Raw genomic sequence first — 16386 nt, forward strand, 5'->3', positions numbered from 1 at the left:
CTCTATGCTTCCCAGGAGCCCTAAGGATTAAAAAAAAAAAAAAATCCATATATTTTGTTATGGTTTGAAAATAAAAAATATCAAAATGGCCCACGCATGCTTAAATTTTTCTGTGGAAAAAGTTTGGACACCCCTGTTGTTTTGATACTGTTACATTGCCTTTATGTATTGTTTAATATTTAATTTGCTAAATATTTTGATTAGGATTATGATCCACCCATCAAAAGTGCAAAATCACATAATCAAATATCTTGAAAAATAATGTAAAAACTTTTTTTTTTTGGACACAATTTTATATTTTAATTTAAGTGCAAGCTGAGTGGTTGGAAATATCTCCATCTTTATTGCTAACACATGCAGCCCATTAAAAATATGGATAGCTCAACACTTTGTCAAAACTTCTTTGGAAAACTTTAAAACGCTTCCCAAAGAGCCTCAGAAGTTCTCATGATTAATTCAACAATTTCATCAAATGAATGCTCTTCAACTTATGCGAGAAAAAAGTAGTCAGTCATATTTGTATTTATTTTCTTTGCTCTTTCATGTGACTTGATAAAAAAATGACTCGATACAAAATGAAATCACCCTAACTGCTACCCAGACAAAAAAAAAAACAAATGCCAGATTTAATTTCTACCGCTACAAAAAAAAAAAAGTTTGAAAATCCTAAAATGTGCTACTTAACCATAATTGTTCCTCGAGTACATAAAGTGAAAACATTTCTTTCAAATAAGTTAGTGCGGCTCTGCAACTATGGCAAAAATAAACGAGTCACATAACAGAATATTCTCACGCTGAAAAAAAAAAAACTATCTGGGTAGCGAATGTTTTGGTTTGGTTATCCACGTAATCGGACTTCAGACAAACTGTATTCAAAACATATAAATATACAATATAGCAACAAAAATAGACTAAAACTATTCCGTAGAAAAAAAAAAAAAAAAAGGATTAATACCAAACGAAAGCGCTCGATTATAAAGGGCAATAATTTAAAACTTTCACATGGTCGGGGCCTCGTCTTCAAGGCTTTTTTTCCTCAGCACTCACGCCTTACTTAGCGCCACAAATGCATGAAAAAGTATAAATAGAAAAAGGACACTAAAAATAAGTTAGTGTGGCGTGACATATGTACAGCTGGAATACAAAGTTCATACGGACATACATGATTTTGGTCTTGAGATGGAGGACAGTGGACACGGTCTCTTGGGCACAGTGACAGGCCCAGGCGGGCCATTCCTTCAGCAGCTTGGGCACGTTTGGGAGTGCGTACGAGTCGGGAATGTGGCGAGCGGGCGTGGGAGAGGTACGGGTTTTTGTCAGTCGAAGTCGCTGAGGTCGCTGACGGGCTCGTCCTGCACGATGCTCAGGTGGTTCATGGCGCGGCTGAAAGCCACCTGGACCGCCTTGCGGATGCTGGAGGAGCGGCCTTCCATCATTTTGATCTTGTCGATGGTCTTGTCCATGCCCAGGGGGACCATCTTGGACCTGGGAAGCCACTGCCTGAAAGGGGGGAGGGGGGGAGTTGTCACAAGGATTTAGCAGGAAGACCACATTGACCCAAATATTAGATGTTTTTTTTCCCCCGCTCGGCAAGTCTTGTATTTATGGTCTGGATCAGGGGTCGGGAACCTTTTTGGCTGAGAGAGCCACAAAGCAAAATATTTTAAAATGCATTTCCGTAAGAGCCATATAATATATTTTTTTAACACTGAACACAAATAAATGCGTGCATTTTTAAGTAAGACCAACATTTCCATATTAATTATAATTTCAGCATAGCAGTGATTAAAAATCCCTCACTGACATTATCATTAGACATTTATAAAAATAATAAAAAAGAACAATAGTGTCACAGTGGCTTACACTTGCATGGCATCTCATAAGCTTGACAACACACTGTGTCCAATGTTTTCACAAAGATAAAATAAGTCATATTTTTGGTTCATTTAATAGTTAAAACAAATTTACATTATTGCAATCAGTTGATAAAACATTGTCCTTTACAATTATAAAAGCTTTTTTTTTTATATATATATATATATATATATCTACTACTCAGCAGACTGGGGTAGATCCTGCTGAAATCCTATGTATTGAATGAATACAGAATCGTTTTGAATCGGAAAAATATCGTTTTTGGATGGAGAATCGAATCGAATCGGAAAAAATCGATATATTATCGAATCGTGACCCCAAGAATCGATATTGAATCGAATCGTGGGACACCCAAAGATTCACAGCCCTACTAAAAAACATTTGAAAAAAAAAAGTTGTTGCTGCTGTGCAAATGTCTCACACTCAAACAAACCAGTAAACATGTTTTATGGGCCAAAGCTTAAAAATCACTTAGGCATCTTCAGAATGGATCTGACAATCCTTTAAAACATGGGTGTCAAACTCTGGCCCGCCGTGTAATTTCATTTGGCCCTTGAGGCAATAATAAATTAACATTAGAGCTGGCCCGCCGGTATTATACAGTGGCGGTGCCGCTGTAACACCGCATTCAACGCTAATTCTCATACTTGCCAACCCTCCCGATTATTCCAGGAGAATCACGAATTTCAGTGCACCCCCCGAAAATCTCCCGGGCCAACCATTCCCCCGAATTTCCACCCAGACAACAATATTGGGGGCGTGCCTTAAAGGTACTGCTTTTGGCGTCCTCTACAACCTGTCGTCACGTCCGCTTTTCCTCCATACAAACAGCGTGCCGGCCCAGTCACGTAATATATAATATAAGTGAATGCAAGGCATCCTTGGTCAACAGCCATACAGGTCACACTGAGGGTGGCCGTACAAACAACTTTAACACTGTTACACCACACTGTGAACCCACACCAAACAAATGATAATAAATAAATGGGTTGTACTTGTATAGAGCTTTTCTACCTTCAAGGTACTCAAAGCGCTTTGACACTACTTCCACATTTACCCATTCACACACTGATGGAGGGAGCTGCCATGCAAGGCGCTATCCAGCACCCATCAGGAGCAAGGGTGAAGTGTCTTGCTCAGGACACAACGGACGTGACGAGGTTGGTAATAGGTGGGGATTTGAACCAGGGACCCTCGGGTTGCACAAGGCCACTCTTCCACTGCGCCACGCTGTCCCCACCAAACAAGAATGACAAACACATTTCGGGAGAACATCAATCAATCAATGCATCAATCAATGTTTATTTATATAGCCCCAAATCACAAATGTCTCAAAGGACTGCACAAATCATTACGACTACAACATCCTCGGAAGAACCCACAAAAGGGCAAGGAAAACGCACACCCAGTGGGCAGGGAGAATTCACATCCAGTGGGACGCCAGTGACAATGCTGACTATGAGAAACCTTGGAGAGGACCTCAGATGTGGGCAACCCCCCCCCCCTCTAGGGGACCGAAAGCAATGGATGTCGAGCGGGTCTAACATGATACTGTGAAAGTTCAATCCATAGTGGCTCCAACGCACCGTAACACAACATAAACACAACAGAACAAATACCCAGAAGCCCTTGCAGCACTAACTCTTCCGGGCCGCTACAATATACACCCCCGCTACCAACAAAACTCGATTTTGCATGTCACTATAAAGATATATATAAGCCTTGCTTGTTCAATATTCAATGCAAAACTTGTTTGGGTCCTTATTAAAAGGTTAAGTTGTTCAACTTTGGCCCGCGGGTTTGTTCAGTTTAGAATTTTGGCCCACTCTGTATTTGAGTTTGACACCCCTGCTTTAAAAGGTTTCCCTTTAGGGGACCTGTTTTTTTGTCCCCATACCGTCAGAGGTCCTCTAAAAGTGACTGTGTATACAGTAGGGCTGGGCATATCGATACTTGGTATCGGTATCGTATCGATACTGGCGTGATGGTATCGATACTTCACCAAATTGAGCGAATCACTTCGATTTAAAAAAAAATGTGAGCGCACCACTCCACCCTCCTCCCTAGTGATGGATCGCGAACGAGATTTAAAAACACTTTAAAAATTCATCTTCAACCCAAAATAAAATAAAATAATAAAATTAACATGACGCTTGGTGCGTTCGCACACACACATCAGTATAATTCGCTCCGAGGTTCACTCGGACACACACACACACACACACACACACACACACACACACACACACACACACACACACACACGTGCGTTTCCAGTGCGACTTAATGTGTTGGTTGTAAATTGTAAAGTATTTTATTGCACTAAAATAACGATAAGAATTTGTCAGTTCTTTTGTTTTGTGTTCATTTTTACAACTGTTTAATAACTAGTGTTTTCTTTTTTACTTAAGTTCTTGTGTGTTGTGAAGCGACTAGCCAAGTTCAGTATTAGTTTTCACCTTATTTGCACTACTTACTTTATTATAATTGATATTATTACTTTTTTATTTGAATTTCTCACTTCTTTTGTTTTGTATTCATGTTTACAACTTTGTTCAATAACTAGAGTTTGGTTATTTACCTTAAGTGTTTGTGTGTTTTGAGGCGACAAGCCAGGTTCAGTAGTTGTTTGCACCTTATTTGCATTACTTTATTGCTACTGATATTACTTTTGTAATAAATATTTTATTTTTTGACTTAAATCGTTGTCCTGTGTTGTATTATTATCATAATCAATTAATAAAGGCAAAAGTACAAATTTGTTTTTCAAAAGTAACGATACCCCGAAGTCTCCCCCCCCCATCAGATGACGACATTTCCGGTATCGGTGATACTGGCCGGTATCGGATCGAATCGGTATCGCTACCCAAATTTGCGAAATTGCCTTCCCCTAGTAATCAGAGCCCCAGTAAGTAAGCATTGCAGGAACACACACACACACACACACACACACACACACACACACACACACACACACACACACACACACACACACACACACACACACACACACACACACACACACAAAGTCATTATGGTGCACTCTCACAAACAAAATCACATAATCCTGAACTTTTACAAACAAACTGCTGCAATAAACATTGACAAAGTTAAATCCAGCCACGTTAACAACTGCAGAGAAGCTAACGAGAAGGACCCGGGCAGTGTGTGTTTTGGATTTGGATAAGCGAGGGGCTGCTCTGGAGGGAGAGAAGAGATGCTGTCTTTTCCTCTGCTGTGGCAAAAGACCTCCTCACATTTAAAACTTGCTGTGTTTACTTACTGTGTTGTCATCATGCTTGTGAGCGGCATTAATGTACTCCTCGCAAATAGTCTTTTTTTTACTCCACAGCAATTCACTCCTTTCAAAGCCGGTCTATTGAGTTTTTGGGACTCCTATTCAGTAAGCAAGATGGACAAAACTTGTCAAAGGGCGAAAAAACTAAGAAAAGGCACACATGCTAGAAAGTTGCAACGTGGCTTTTGAGGGCTTACATCTGTTAGAATGTTTCTCCTTGCTTAGTAAAAGCTAATTCAGGCTTGCATGCTATTTAGGTTAACTGTATGTACATATTGCATCATTTCTTGCCTGCAGGCGTCTGCATGAAGTGTTCCTCCACATGGTTCGTACACAAAAGCATTTTTGGCTTAATACAAAAGTGCATGAATTCAAAAATGTGCATATAAAACGGTTTCGTACATCGAGGTTCCACCGTTTTTAGTAAGTATTGTACTTAAACCTACTCAGTGGCCTAGTGTCCGCTCTGAGATCGAGGTTGTGAAGTGAAGTGAAGTGAATTATATTTATATAGCGCTTTTTCTCTATTGACTCAAAGCGCTTTACATAGTTAAACCCAATATCTAAGTTCCATTTAAACCAGTGTGGGTGGCACTGGGAGCAAGTGGGTAAAGTGTCTTGCCCAAGGACACAACGGCAGTGACTAGGATGGCGGAAGCGGGAATCGAACCTGCAACCCTCAAGTTGCTGACACGGCCACTCTACCAACCGAGCTAAACCGTGAGTTCAAACCCCGGCCGAGTCATACCCATCCATCCATCCATTTTCTACCGCTTATTCCCTTTTGAGGTGGCGGGGGGCGCTGGCGCCTATCTCAGCTACAATCGGGCGGAAGGCGGGGTACACCCTGGACAAGTCGCCACCTCATCGCAGGGCCAACACAGATAGACAGACAACATTCACACACTAGGGCCAAATTTAGTGTTGCCAATTAACCTATCCCCAGGTGCATGTTTTTGGAAGTGGGAAGAAGCCGGAGTACCGGGAGGGAACCCACGCATTCACGGGGAGAACATGCAAACTCCACACAGAAAGATCCCGAGCCTGGATTTGAACCCAAGACTGCAGGAACTTCGTATTGTGAGGCAGACGCACTAACCCCTCTGCCACCGTGAAGCCCCGAGTCATACCAAAGACTATAAAAAATGGGACCCATTGCCTCCCTGCTTGGTACTCAGCATCAAGTGTTGGAATTGGGGGTTAAATCACCATAAATGGTCCCCGGGTGATCAAGGGGATGGGTCAAATGCAGAGGACAAATTTCACCACAACTAGTGCATGTGTGACAATCTTTGGTACTTTAACTTTAAACGTCTTCTCGTTTGCTTTATGAATGTTTATCCTAAGTATTGTAAATATGGGATTGGACTGGAATATTTATTATCTATTTCAATTTGTAGATAAAAAAAAAAAATGGGAAAAAAATTAAAAAATTGGGTATTACTTGACAGCTTTTCCACATTGAAAGACTGATAGCAGGGTTTTTCCCACACATTCATTTATTTGTGGCGGCCCGCCACGAAAAGAATTACGGCCGCAACAAATAAAACATTTTTTTTTTTTTTTAATTATCGGCTTTTGACTCACTCGACCGCTCATAAAAGCAATGGGACTCTTGTCTGTGAATGGAGCTTGTAGTTACATATTGTATAAATATGTAAATGTTATATAAATATGTATATAGATATGTACATAACGTTTTGTAATTATATTCCAATTCCGCGTTCTTCTTGGTCATCGCTGCCCCCCCCGCCGCCCGACCACAACCACAAATAAATGCCTGACCTGTGGGAAACACTGGATAGGCATCACGTTATCCATCCATCCATTTTCTACCGCTTATTCCCTTTCGGGGTCGCGGGGGGCGCTGGCGCCTATCTCAGCTACAATCGGGCGGAAGGCAGGGTACACCCTGGACAAGTCGCCACCTCATCGCAGGGCCAACACAGATAGACAGACAACATTCACACACTAGGGCCAATTTAGTGTTGCCAATCAACCTATCCCCAGGTGCATGTCTTTGGAAGTGGGAGGAAGCCGGAGTACCCGGAGGGAACCCACGCATTCACGGGGAGAACATGCAAACTCCACACAGAAAGATCCCAAGCCTGGATTTGAACCCAGGACTGCAGGAACTTCGTATTGTGAGGCAGACGCACTAACCCCTCTGCCACCGTGACACCACCTATTCTATTTATTTGTGACTACTAAGAAAGGAGCAGAGTTAGACAGATGTTGAACATCCATCCATTTTCTACCGCTTATTCCCTTTTGGGGTCGCGGGGGGCGCTGGCGCCTATCTCAGCTACAATCGGGCGGAAGGCGGGGTACACCCTGGACAAGTCGCCACCTCATCGCAGGGCCAACACAGACAGACAGACCACATTCACACACTAGGGCCAATTTAGTGTTGCCAATCAACCTATGTTGAACAGCTAATAAAATATCACAAGTGAGTCTATTTATCGGGCGGCACAGCTCGGTTGGTAGAGTGGTCGTGCCAGCAACTTAAAGGGTTGCAGGTTCGATTCCCGCTTCCGCCATCCAAGTCACTGCCGTTGTGTCCTTGGGCAAGACACTTTACCCACCTGCTCCCAGTGCCACCCACACTGAGTTAGATATTGGGTTTCACTATGTAAAGCGCTTTGAGTCACTAGAGAAAAGCGCTATATAAATATAATTCACTTCACTTCTGAAACCTGGATGTAGTTTTAAAGACATTCCCCCCAAAAAGCATCAGAAAGATGGCTTAGTCTTACAGTGTATTTGGGTCGATACAATATTCCTCACATACAACATGTTAATAATGCCAAACAGTAAAAAAAAAAAAAAAAAAAAAGAAACTCACCAGCTGCGTTTGTTGTCGAAGAAGAGCACGAGGTAGAGTTTGTCGTCCGATTTGTACTGCATTTGTTCTCCGATGCGGAGCACGTCCATGGGGGGCATGGGGATGGACACCCCGTTGTGCTGGCAGCCCACGCGCGGCATGTGGGGGTCGACGATCTAAACAGGCGTACGCATTAAATGGACTTGTCATTACATCCACTCTCAAAGTGTACACTATGCCCTTGTTTTTTTTTCTTTTTTTGTCTTTGCATGCAATTAAATAGCAAGCGGTTAAATACTGCCACCAAGCGGACAAAAATTAAACAGTAAAGTACATTCTTTTTTTTTTTTTTTGCTTCATCTGCAAGCCACGGACGGACTTATTAAAAAGTTTTCAGAGCTACGAAAACACTCACCAAGGCAGGGTAGGAGGGGTATCCGCTACATTTGGCCCAAACTAGCTTTAGGGGTTCCAGTGCAACAGTTGCAGCACTAGCGGGCATCCAAATATTGCTGTTGCCAACCTCTACAGAAGCGGGGGGGGGACACACCGAACAAGGATACAGGTGGGTTTAAATCAACCACAGGAGCATCACAAGCAGGAGGGTGGGACGTCCACATGGAACAGACAGATATTGCACTTTACGAGCCATGTTCTTGTTCATTTAATCAGCCAAATATGAATTTTAGAGGGTCCAGATGTTGGCTTGTGGGGATGCCATGGCGACAGGAGGAGTTGCAGAGACCGCCGCAAGAACTTGGCAGGGAACTACTGTGAATTTCCCAAACAGCAGGTGTCTGCACTTTATAATGCATTTAACCGTGACATTTCAATGAAATACACCTTACAAATGGTCAGTTTTGCTTTATTTTCTTCGACAACCTGCAGACATCTGGGACTACGCACGACAAAACCGCTACACTTATGTGTCGACACACAGCATATTTACATACCTGCAGCAATCCGTGCAGCTTTGGCAAAATTCCCATTTTCTATGCAGGCAATTAATTCACTCTTATCATCCACTGTGTTTCTGCGCACCATGGCGGGTTTCCCCTTGCCGCACTTGGGAAGACTGAGGATGGTGCTGGAGACGAGAAAGTTGAGGTGGTTACACGAGAAAAGGTGACGTACGGCTGGTAGGGCTGGACAATTAATCCAATTTTAATTACGATTTTCGATTTTGGCTTCTCACAATCATTAAAAAATAATAGGAACAAACGATTAATGGGTCGCACCGAGCATGCAAATCCCTGAACCTGCAAGGGTGAAACCGATGAGAAGCAAATGAGTGAGGAAAAGACGTCTGCTAGAGCAGTGGTTCTCAACCTTTTTTTTCAGTGATGTACCCCCTGTGAAAAATTTTTTTTTAATTCAAGTACCTCCTAAACAGAGCAAAGCATTTTTGGTTGGAAAAAAAGAGATAAAGAAGTAAAATACAGCACTATGTCATCAGTTTTTGATTTATTCAATTGTATAACAGTGCAAAATGTTGCTCATTTGTAGTGGTCTTTCTTGAACTATTTGTGAAAAAAAGATATAAAAATAACTAAAAACTTGTTGAAAAATAAACAAGTGATTCAATTATAAATAAAGATTTCTACACATAGAAGTAATCATCAACTGAAAGTGCCCTCTTTGGGGATTGTAATAGAGATCCATCTGGATTCATCAAATTCATTCTAAACATTTCTTTACAAAAAAAGAAATCTTTAACATGTAATATTTATGGAACATGTCCACAAAAAATCTAGCTGTCAACACTGAATATTAAATTGTTTTGTTGAAGTATTAGTCAATAAATATATATATATATATATATATATACACACACATACATATATACATATATATATATATATATATACATACATATATATATATATATATATATATACATACATATATATATATATATACATACATATATACATATATATATACATACATATATACATATATATATATATACATACATATATATATATACATATATACATACATATATATATATATACATACATACATACATATATATATATACATACATACATACATATATATATATATAAAGGATTTTTGAATTATAGCTATTTTTAGAATATTTTTAAAAAATCTCACGTAAACCTCGGCATACCTTCAAGTAGCCCCAGGGGTACGTGTACCCCCATTTGAGAACCGCTGTGTGAGAAGTTTGAAATGTCACCATTGTTTCTACTTTTTATTTGACACAGTGCTAGTATGCATAATCAATAACCACGCGACAAAAAAGTACGACCATATCTTGATTGCCAAGATACCTGTGGCGGTGTGGGCGTGGTCCCATGACGTCATCCAATACTTTGCACAATTTGTTATGACAAAGGGATTTTCTTTATAAAGGGCTCCAAAAATGTGTACGTAAATTAAAACAAATCTGTGTTAATAATTAGTACTGACATTTATGTTTGATTTATACATTTTGCTCTATCTTTCAATTATTAGTGCTTTTTGTACAATGTATTTTGTTGAGAATATTTTAAGTGCAGGCATGTGAGCCTTTGAGGAAAAAAAAGAGGAAAACTGACAAACAAGAGGAACATTTCTATCCACACAAAGTGCTGCCACACAAATCCTGAAGGGAAATTTTGAAAATCAAGAATACATTTCCTGCAATTGGGTGCATTTTTACACTATATTTTACCTTAATATTTATTTTTGTCTACAAACCTCTTTTGTTTGTCTTTTTGACATTTACATTTCCAATTTAATGTACCACCGACATTTTAGTTTTTTTTAGTAGTTCACTGACATTATTATAATTAAAAATGGCATGTAAAATTTTATACAGTAACATGCATGCTAAGAACTCAGAAAACGTTCGCAAGTCTATCTTCTGGTGATCTGATCTCTGTTTACATCGTGATGTCAAAAATAGATTTTCTCGCTGGCTACTAATAAATTATCTAGAACTACAACTGGTTCGGAACTGACAGTGTTGAGATTATAATCAGCCAAATATGATAAGCAGCAATGCATGAAGCCGGCAAGCCGAAGGCTTGGAATAACCTACAATCGAACATTCAACTTCAAACCCTTGTTACATTGAATGAGTTCAAACACTGCAAAAACTGAAATTTAAGTAAGATTGGATATCTCAAATAAGGGTGATATTTGCTTATTTTCTGTATAATAAGATAATTCTTCTCACTAAACAGATTTGATGTTAGAGTGTTTTACTTGTTTTAAGTGTTTTGGTCCTAAATTATCTTTGTAAGATATTACAGCTTGTTGCTGATATTTGATGACCTATATCAGGGGTGCCCACACTTTTTCTGCAGGCGAGCTACTTTTCAATTGACCAACTCGAGGGGATCTACCTCATTTATATATATCATTTATATTTATTTATTTATGAAAGAGACACTTTTGTAAACAAGTTAAATGTGTTTAATGATAATACAAGCATGTGTAACACATATAGATGTCTTTCTTTCACAAAGACAAGAATATAAATTGGTGTATTACCTGATTCTGATGACTTGCATTGATTGGAATTAGACAGTAATGATGATAACGCCCACATTTTCAAATGGAGGAGAAAAAAAGTTGTCCTTTCTGTACAATACCACATGAAAGTGGTTGGTTTTTGGCATCTAATTCATCCAGCTTCCATACACTTTACAAGAAAAACATTGGCGGCAAATTCCGTAGCTTGCTTGATTGACATTCACGGCACCCGAGGGTCTTGTGAGATGACGCTGGCTGCTGCCAGTTCATTATTATGAAAAAATGACCGAGAGGAAGGCGAGAAACACTTTTTATTTCAACAGACTTTCGCGCCGTCCCTTCCGTCAAAACTCTAAAGGCCGACTGCACATTTCCTATCTTCACAATAAAAGCCCTGCTTCATGCTGCCTGCGCTAACAAAATAAGAGTCTCGGAACGCTGGCGTGCACAAGTGATGTGCACGCCAGCTTTCTGAGGGATCGCTTGTGCACGCCAGTTTTCCGAGACTCTGTATTTAGTTAGCGCAGGCAGCATGAAGCAGGGCTTTTATTGTGAAGATAGGAAATGTGCAGTCGGCCTTTAGAGTTTTGACGGAAGGTACGGCGCGAGAGTCTGTTAAAATAAAAAGTGTTTCTCGCCTTCCTCTCGGTCATATTTTAATAATAATGATCTTGCAGCAGCCAGCGTCATCTCACAAGACCCTCCGGTACCGTGAATGTCATTTAAGTGACATCTTGGTGAAGATTGATGATCACTCATTTTTAGGTCTATTTTTTTTAAAAAGCCTGGCTCGAGATCAACTGACACACCCCCCGCGGTCGACTGGTAGCTCGCGATCGACGTAATGGGCAGCCCTGACCTATATTGAGTAAAACATGCTTGAAACTAGAATATCAACTGTTGCAAAGCGGTGTCATCAACACTCACAAGTATAAAATTACTTTTTTAAGTAATAATTTCTTATTTCAAGCATGAAAAAAAAAATCATGATGCATATTATTATGTCAAGATAATGGCACTAGCATTTACTTAATTTAAGAATATTTTTCAACAAATTGAGCAAAAAAGTCTCTTTTTTTTCTAACAAGAAAAGTACACTTATTAGTGAGAATATACTTATTTTAAGGTATTTTGGGTTCACTGAGGTTAGCTAATTTTATTTGTTTTGGAAAGCCTGGACTAGCCGAATTTTCTTGTTCTATTGGCAGATAATTTTGCTTAGTTTAAATAAAATACCCCTCATTTCTGTATTTTTTTTTCTTGTTTTTGAACACCGAATTTTTGCAGTGAAGCTTCTGTGAAAGGCTTGCAGTCTACCTTGTCCGTATGCACATGTGTCATATGAGCAAGTTTTAATGTTGTAAATGTGATGTTTTATGTGTTGTTTACTGTTTTTATTGTAACCTTGCTGCTGCCCTCTTGGCCAGGTCTCCCTTGTAAAAGAGATCTTTGATCTCAATGGGATTTTACCTGGTTAAATAAAGGCTAAATAAAAACGAATAAAAACGTTGTGGCTCAGAGAGCAAACACAGGCGACAAGTAAGCTAGCTAGTGCTCAGTCAATCAATCAATGTTTATTTATATAGCCCTAAATCACAAGTGTGTCAAAGGGCTGCTCAGTGTCCGCCCTGAGACAGGTAGGTTGTGAGTTCAAATCCCGACCGAGTCATACCAAAGACTACAAAAATGGGACCCATTACCTCCCTGCTTGGCACTCAGCATCAAAAGGTTGGAATTGGGGGTTAAATCACAAAAATGATTCTTGAGCGTGGCCACCGCTGCTGCCTACTGCTCCCCTCACCTCCCAGGGGGTGAACAAGGGGATGGGTCAAATGCAGAGGACAAATTTCACCACATTTAGTGCGTGACAATCATTGGTACATTAACTCTAACTAGATGATGCTAACTAGTGAACTTGTTTCCTCTTCCTGTCCTACAATTTAGTGCAGCATTTAGGCAAGAGGAACATCAAGTACCTTCGGCTGAGCCGAGTGTTCAACAAATTTTGTTTTGATCCTATGTTTTTATATTGTAATGCGTGGCGACTTGTCCAGGGTGTACACCGCTTCCGCCCGATTGTAGCTGAGATAGGCACAAAGGGAATAAGTGGTAGAAAATGGATGGATTGATGGAGTTTACACTATTCACCCATTGAACAGTTGTTATGGTTCGAGGTCCGGTCGAGCGGGTTTTCACGGGACATATCTCAGGTGTTTGTTGCACTGATACGCTACGGACGTTCAATTACTGGTAGATTGCTGATAGGAAAACAAAGTTAGCTACATCTTTTGACACTCCTCCTTTGACTCCAATCCTTACACGCTACAATATCTCATTATAAAACACAGAAGTGATATTTTGACGCGGAAATCAATGTTTAAAAACGCGGACATTTTAAATTCTTGCAAGTGTCTTGAGCAGAGGTGTCAAAACTAATTTTAGCTAAGGGGCCGCATGGAGGAAAATCCATTTCCACGTGGGCCGGACAGGTAAAATAGAACAAACACATTCTGAAAATGTACATTGTATGTATATACTGTATAATGCATATGTTCCTTGACTGCACTTAAATGTAGAATATATTTATATTATTCATATATATTATATGTATGTTGTATATTATTTATTATTATTATTTTCTATTGTGAGCGAACTGGGGTGCTGAATTTCCCCGAGGGATCAATAAAGTACATTCTATTCTACTCTAATCTACATTATCACAAATTATCCTCTTGACTAAACACTTTAAGTTAGTTGAAAACTTCTGAGGGAAAATCGGAGCTGTTTCAAAAACACAATGAACTTACACTTAATCTCAGTGTATATACAAAACAATTCAACTTTAAGTCACAGCCCATCTAGGATTGAACAAAAAACTACAGAAAGCATAAATAAAAACTATTTATCAACTACCACATTTGTTATTTCGACATATTAATCCTGTGCTAACTCAACAAACCATGCAAACTAAGGTCGAAACTATTCAAGACAGTTGACATACTCCCTGCCTTCGATGTATCACCGAGTATCCATAGAAGAATACAAGCTGTGCAATTTGTGAACAATTTCAACAAATCAACAATAAAACGCAAAAGACTGACAGAATTATAGTAAATCGCACAGTTCACTTTCTTTAAATTTGCACAGAAGACATTCATTTTCAAAGAACTATATTATCGTATTTTTCGGATTATAACACCGGCCGAAAATGCATAACAAAGACGGAAAAAAACATATACGTCGCACTGGAGTATAAGTCGCATTTTTGGGGGAAATTTATTTGATAAAATCCAACACCAAGAATAGACATTTGAAAGGCAATTTAAAATAAATGAAGAATAGTGAACAACAGGCTGAATAAGTGTACGTTATATAAGGCATAAATAACAACTGAGAAGGTGCCTGCTATGTTAACCTAACATATTATGGTAAGAGTCATTCAAATAACTAACATATAGAACATGATATACCTTTACCAAACAATCTGTCACTCTTAATCGATAAATCCCATGAAATCTTCTTCCTCGATGTCGCTTCTAAACAACCCTGCCAACTCCAAAGGTATGCGCCGCTTCCTCTTGTCGTTTTCTGCTGCATATTTCACTACGTCCATCTTGTAATCTGCAGTACATGATTTCCTTTTCGGTCCAATTTGTGTTCAGCCCTTCTCAGTTTTTATAAGTTACCGCCAACGATGAAATGATCCATTTTAAAAGCTACGGCAGTAGCATATAGCAGTTAGCATTCCATGACCCACAATGACATTTTCTTCGTCTCTTCCGCGAATGAGATGAATAATATTATTTGATATTTTACGATAATGTGTTAATAATTTCACACATAAGTCGCTCCGGAGTATATGTCGCACCCCCGGCCAAACTATGAAAAAAACTGGGACTTATATTTAAGTCTCACCTTAAAACTCATCTGTATACTCTAGCCTTTAAATAGACCTCCTTTTTAGACCAGTTGATCTGCCGCTTCTTTTCTTTCTCCTATGTCCCCCACTCCCTTGTGGAGGGGTCCGGTCCGATGACCATGGATGAAGTACTGGCTGTCCAGAGTCGAGACCCAGGATGGACCGCTCGTCGGGACCCAGGATGGACCGCTCGCCTGTATCGGTTGGGGACATCTCTACGCTGCTGATCCGCCTCCGCTTGAGATGGTTTCCTGTGGACGGGACTCTCGCTGCTGTCTTGGATCCGCTTGAACTGAACTCTCGCGGCTGTGTTGGAGCCACTATGGATTGAACTTTCACAGTATCATGTTAGACCCGCTCGACATCCATTGCTTTCGGTCCCCTAGAGGGGGGGGGTTGCCCACATCTGAGGTCCTCTCCAAGGTTTCTCATAGTCAGCATTGTCACTGGCGTCCCACTGGATGTGAATTCTCCCTGCCCACTGGGTGTGAGTTTTCCTTGCCCTTTTGTGGGTTCTTCCGAGGATGTTGTAGTCGTAATGATTTGTGCAGTCCTTTGAGACATTTGTGATTTGGGGCTATATAAATAAACATTGATTGATTGATTCCGAAAAATACGGTAATGTGCAGTGTCTCATGCAGCATTTTAAGTGGAAATACCAATTGTTTATTTTACTCCTGTTTGATTTACTAGGGTTGAGGGGGAGGAGTCACAGCCCAGCTTTAATGTGTACCTCTTGCTTGGCATACTTGCTTAACCCGGTACAAACTATTTGCTTGCGTAACAGAATTACTATTGCGACATCCGGTGGACACAATTAGAACAGCAGTTTCTCATAGTCATCATTGTCACCGACGTCCCACTGGGTCATTATTGTCACCGATGTCCCACTGGGTGTGAGTTTTCCTTGCCCTTATGTGGGCCTACCGAGGATGTCGTAGTGGTTTGTGCAGCCCTTTGAGACACTAGTGATTTAGG

At 40.1% G+C, this 16386-nt stretch overlaps 1 protein-coding gene across 4 annotated transcripts in view; it reads right to left on the minus strand.

The window, feature by feature from the left end:
• Nucleotides 1–507: 507 nt before the first annotated feature.
• LOC133561191 (bromodomain-containing protein 1-like) overlaps nucleotides 508–16386 on the minus strand; it is a 46963-nt gene continuing 31084 nt past the window's right edge. For 2 of the 4 annotated variants that reach the window (XM_061914488.1, XM_061914489.1), the window contains exons 10-13: nucleotides 8954–9087; nucleotides 8416–8525; nucleotides 8022–8176; nucleotides 1168–1500 (exon numbers count right to left, since the gene is read on the minus strand). In XM_061914488.1, coding sequence (XP_061770472.1) covers nucleotides 1317–1500; nucleotides 8022–8176; nucleotides 8416–8525; nucleotides 8954–9087 — 583 coding nt within the window. In that variant the 3' untranslated portion in view covers nucleotides 1168–1316. Of the gene's footprint in view, nucleotides 1501–8021; nucleotides 8177–8415; nucleotides 8526–8953; nucleotides 9088–16386 lie in introns of all 4 variants that reach the window. The other 2 variants (XM_061914487.1, XM_061914486.1) reach the window with 1 other exon arrangement.

This window comes from Nerophis ophidion, linkage group LG10 (genome assembly GCF_033978795.1).
Source record: "Nerophis ophidion isolate RoL-2023_Sa linkage group LG10, RoL_Noph_v1.0, whole genome shotgun sequence".
Classification (NCBI taxonomy): domain Eukaryota; kingdom Metazoa; phylum Chordata; class Actinopteri; order Syngnathiformes; family Syngnathidae; genus Nerophis; species Nerophis ophidion.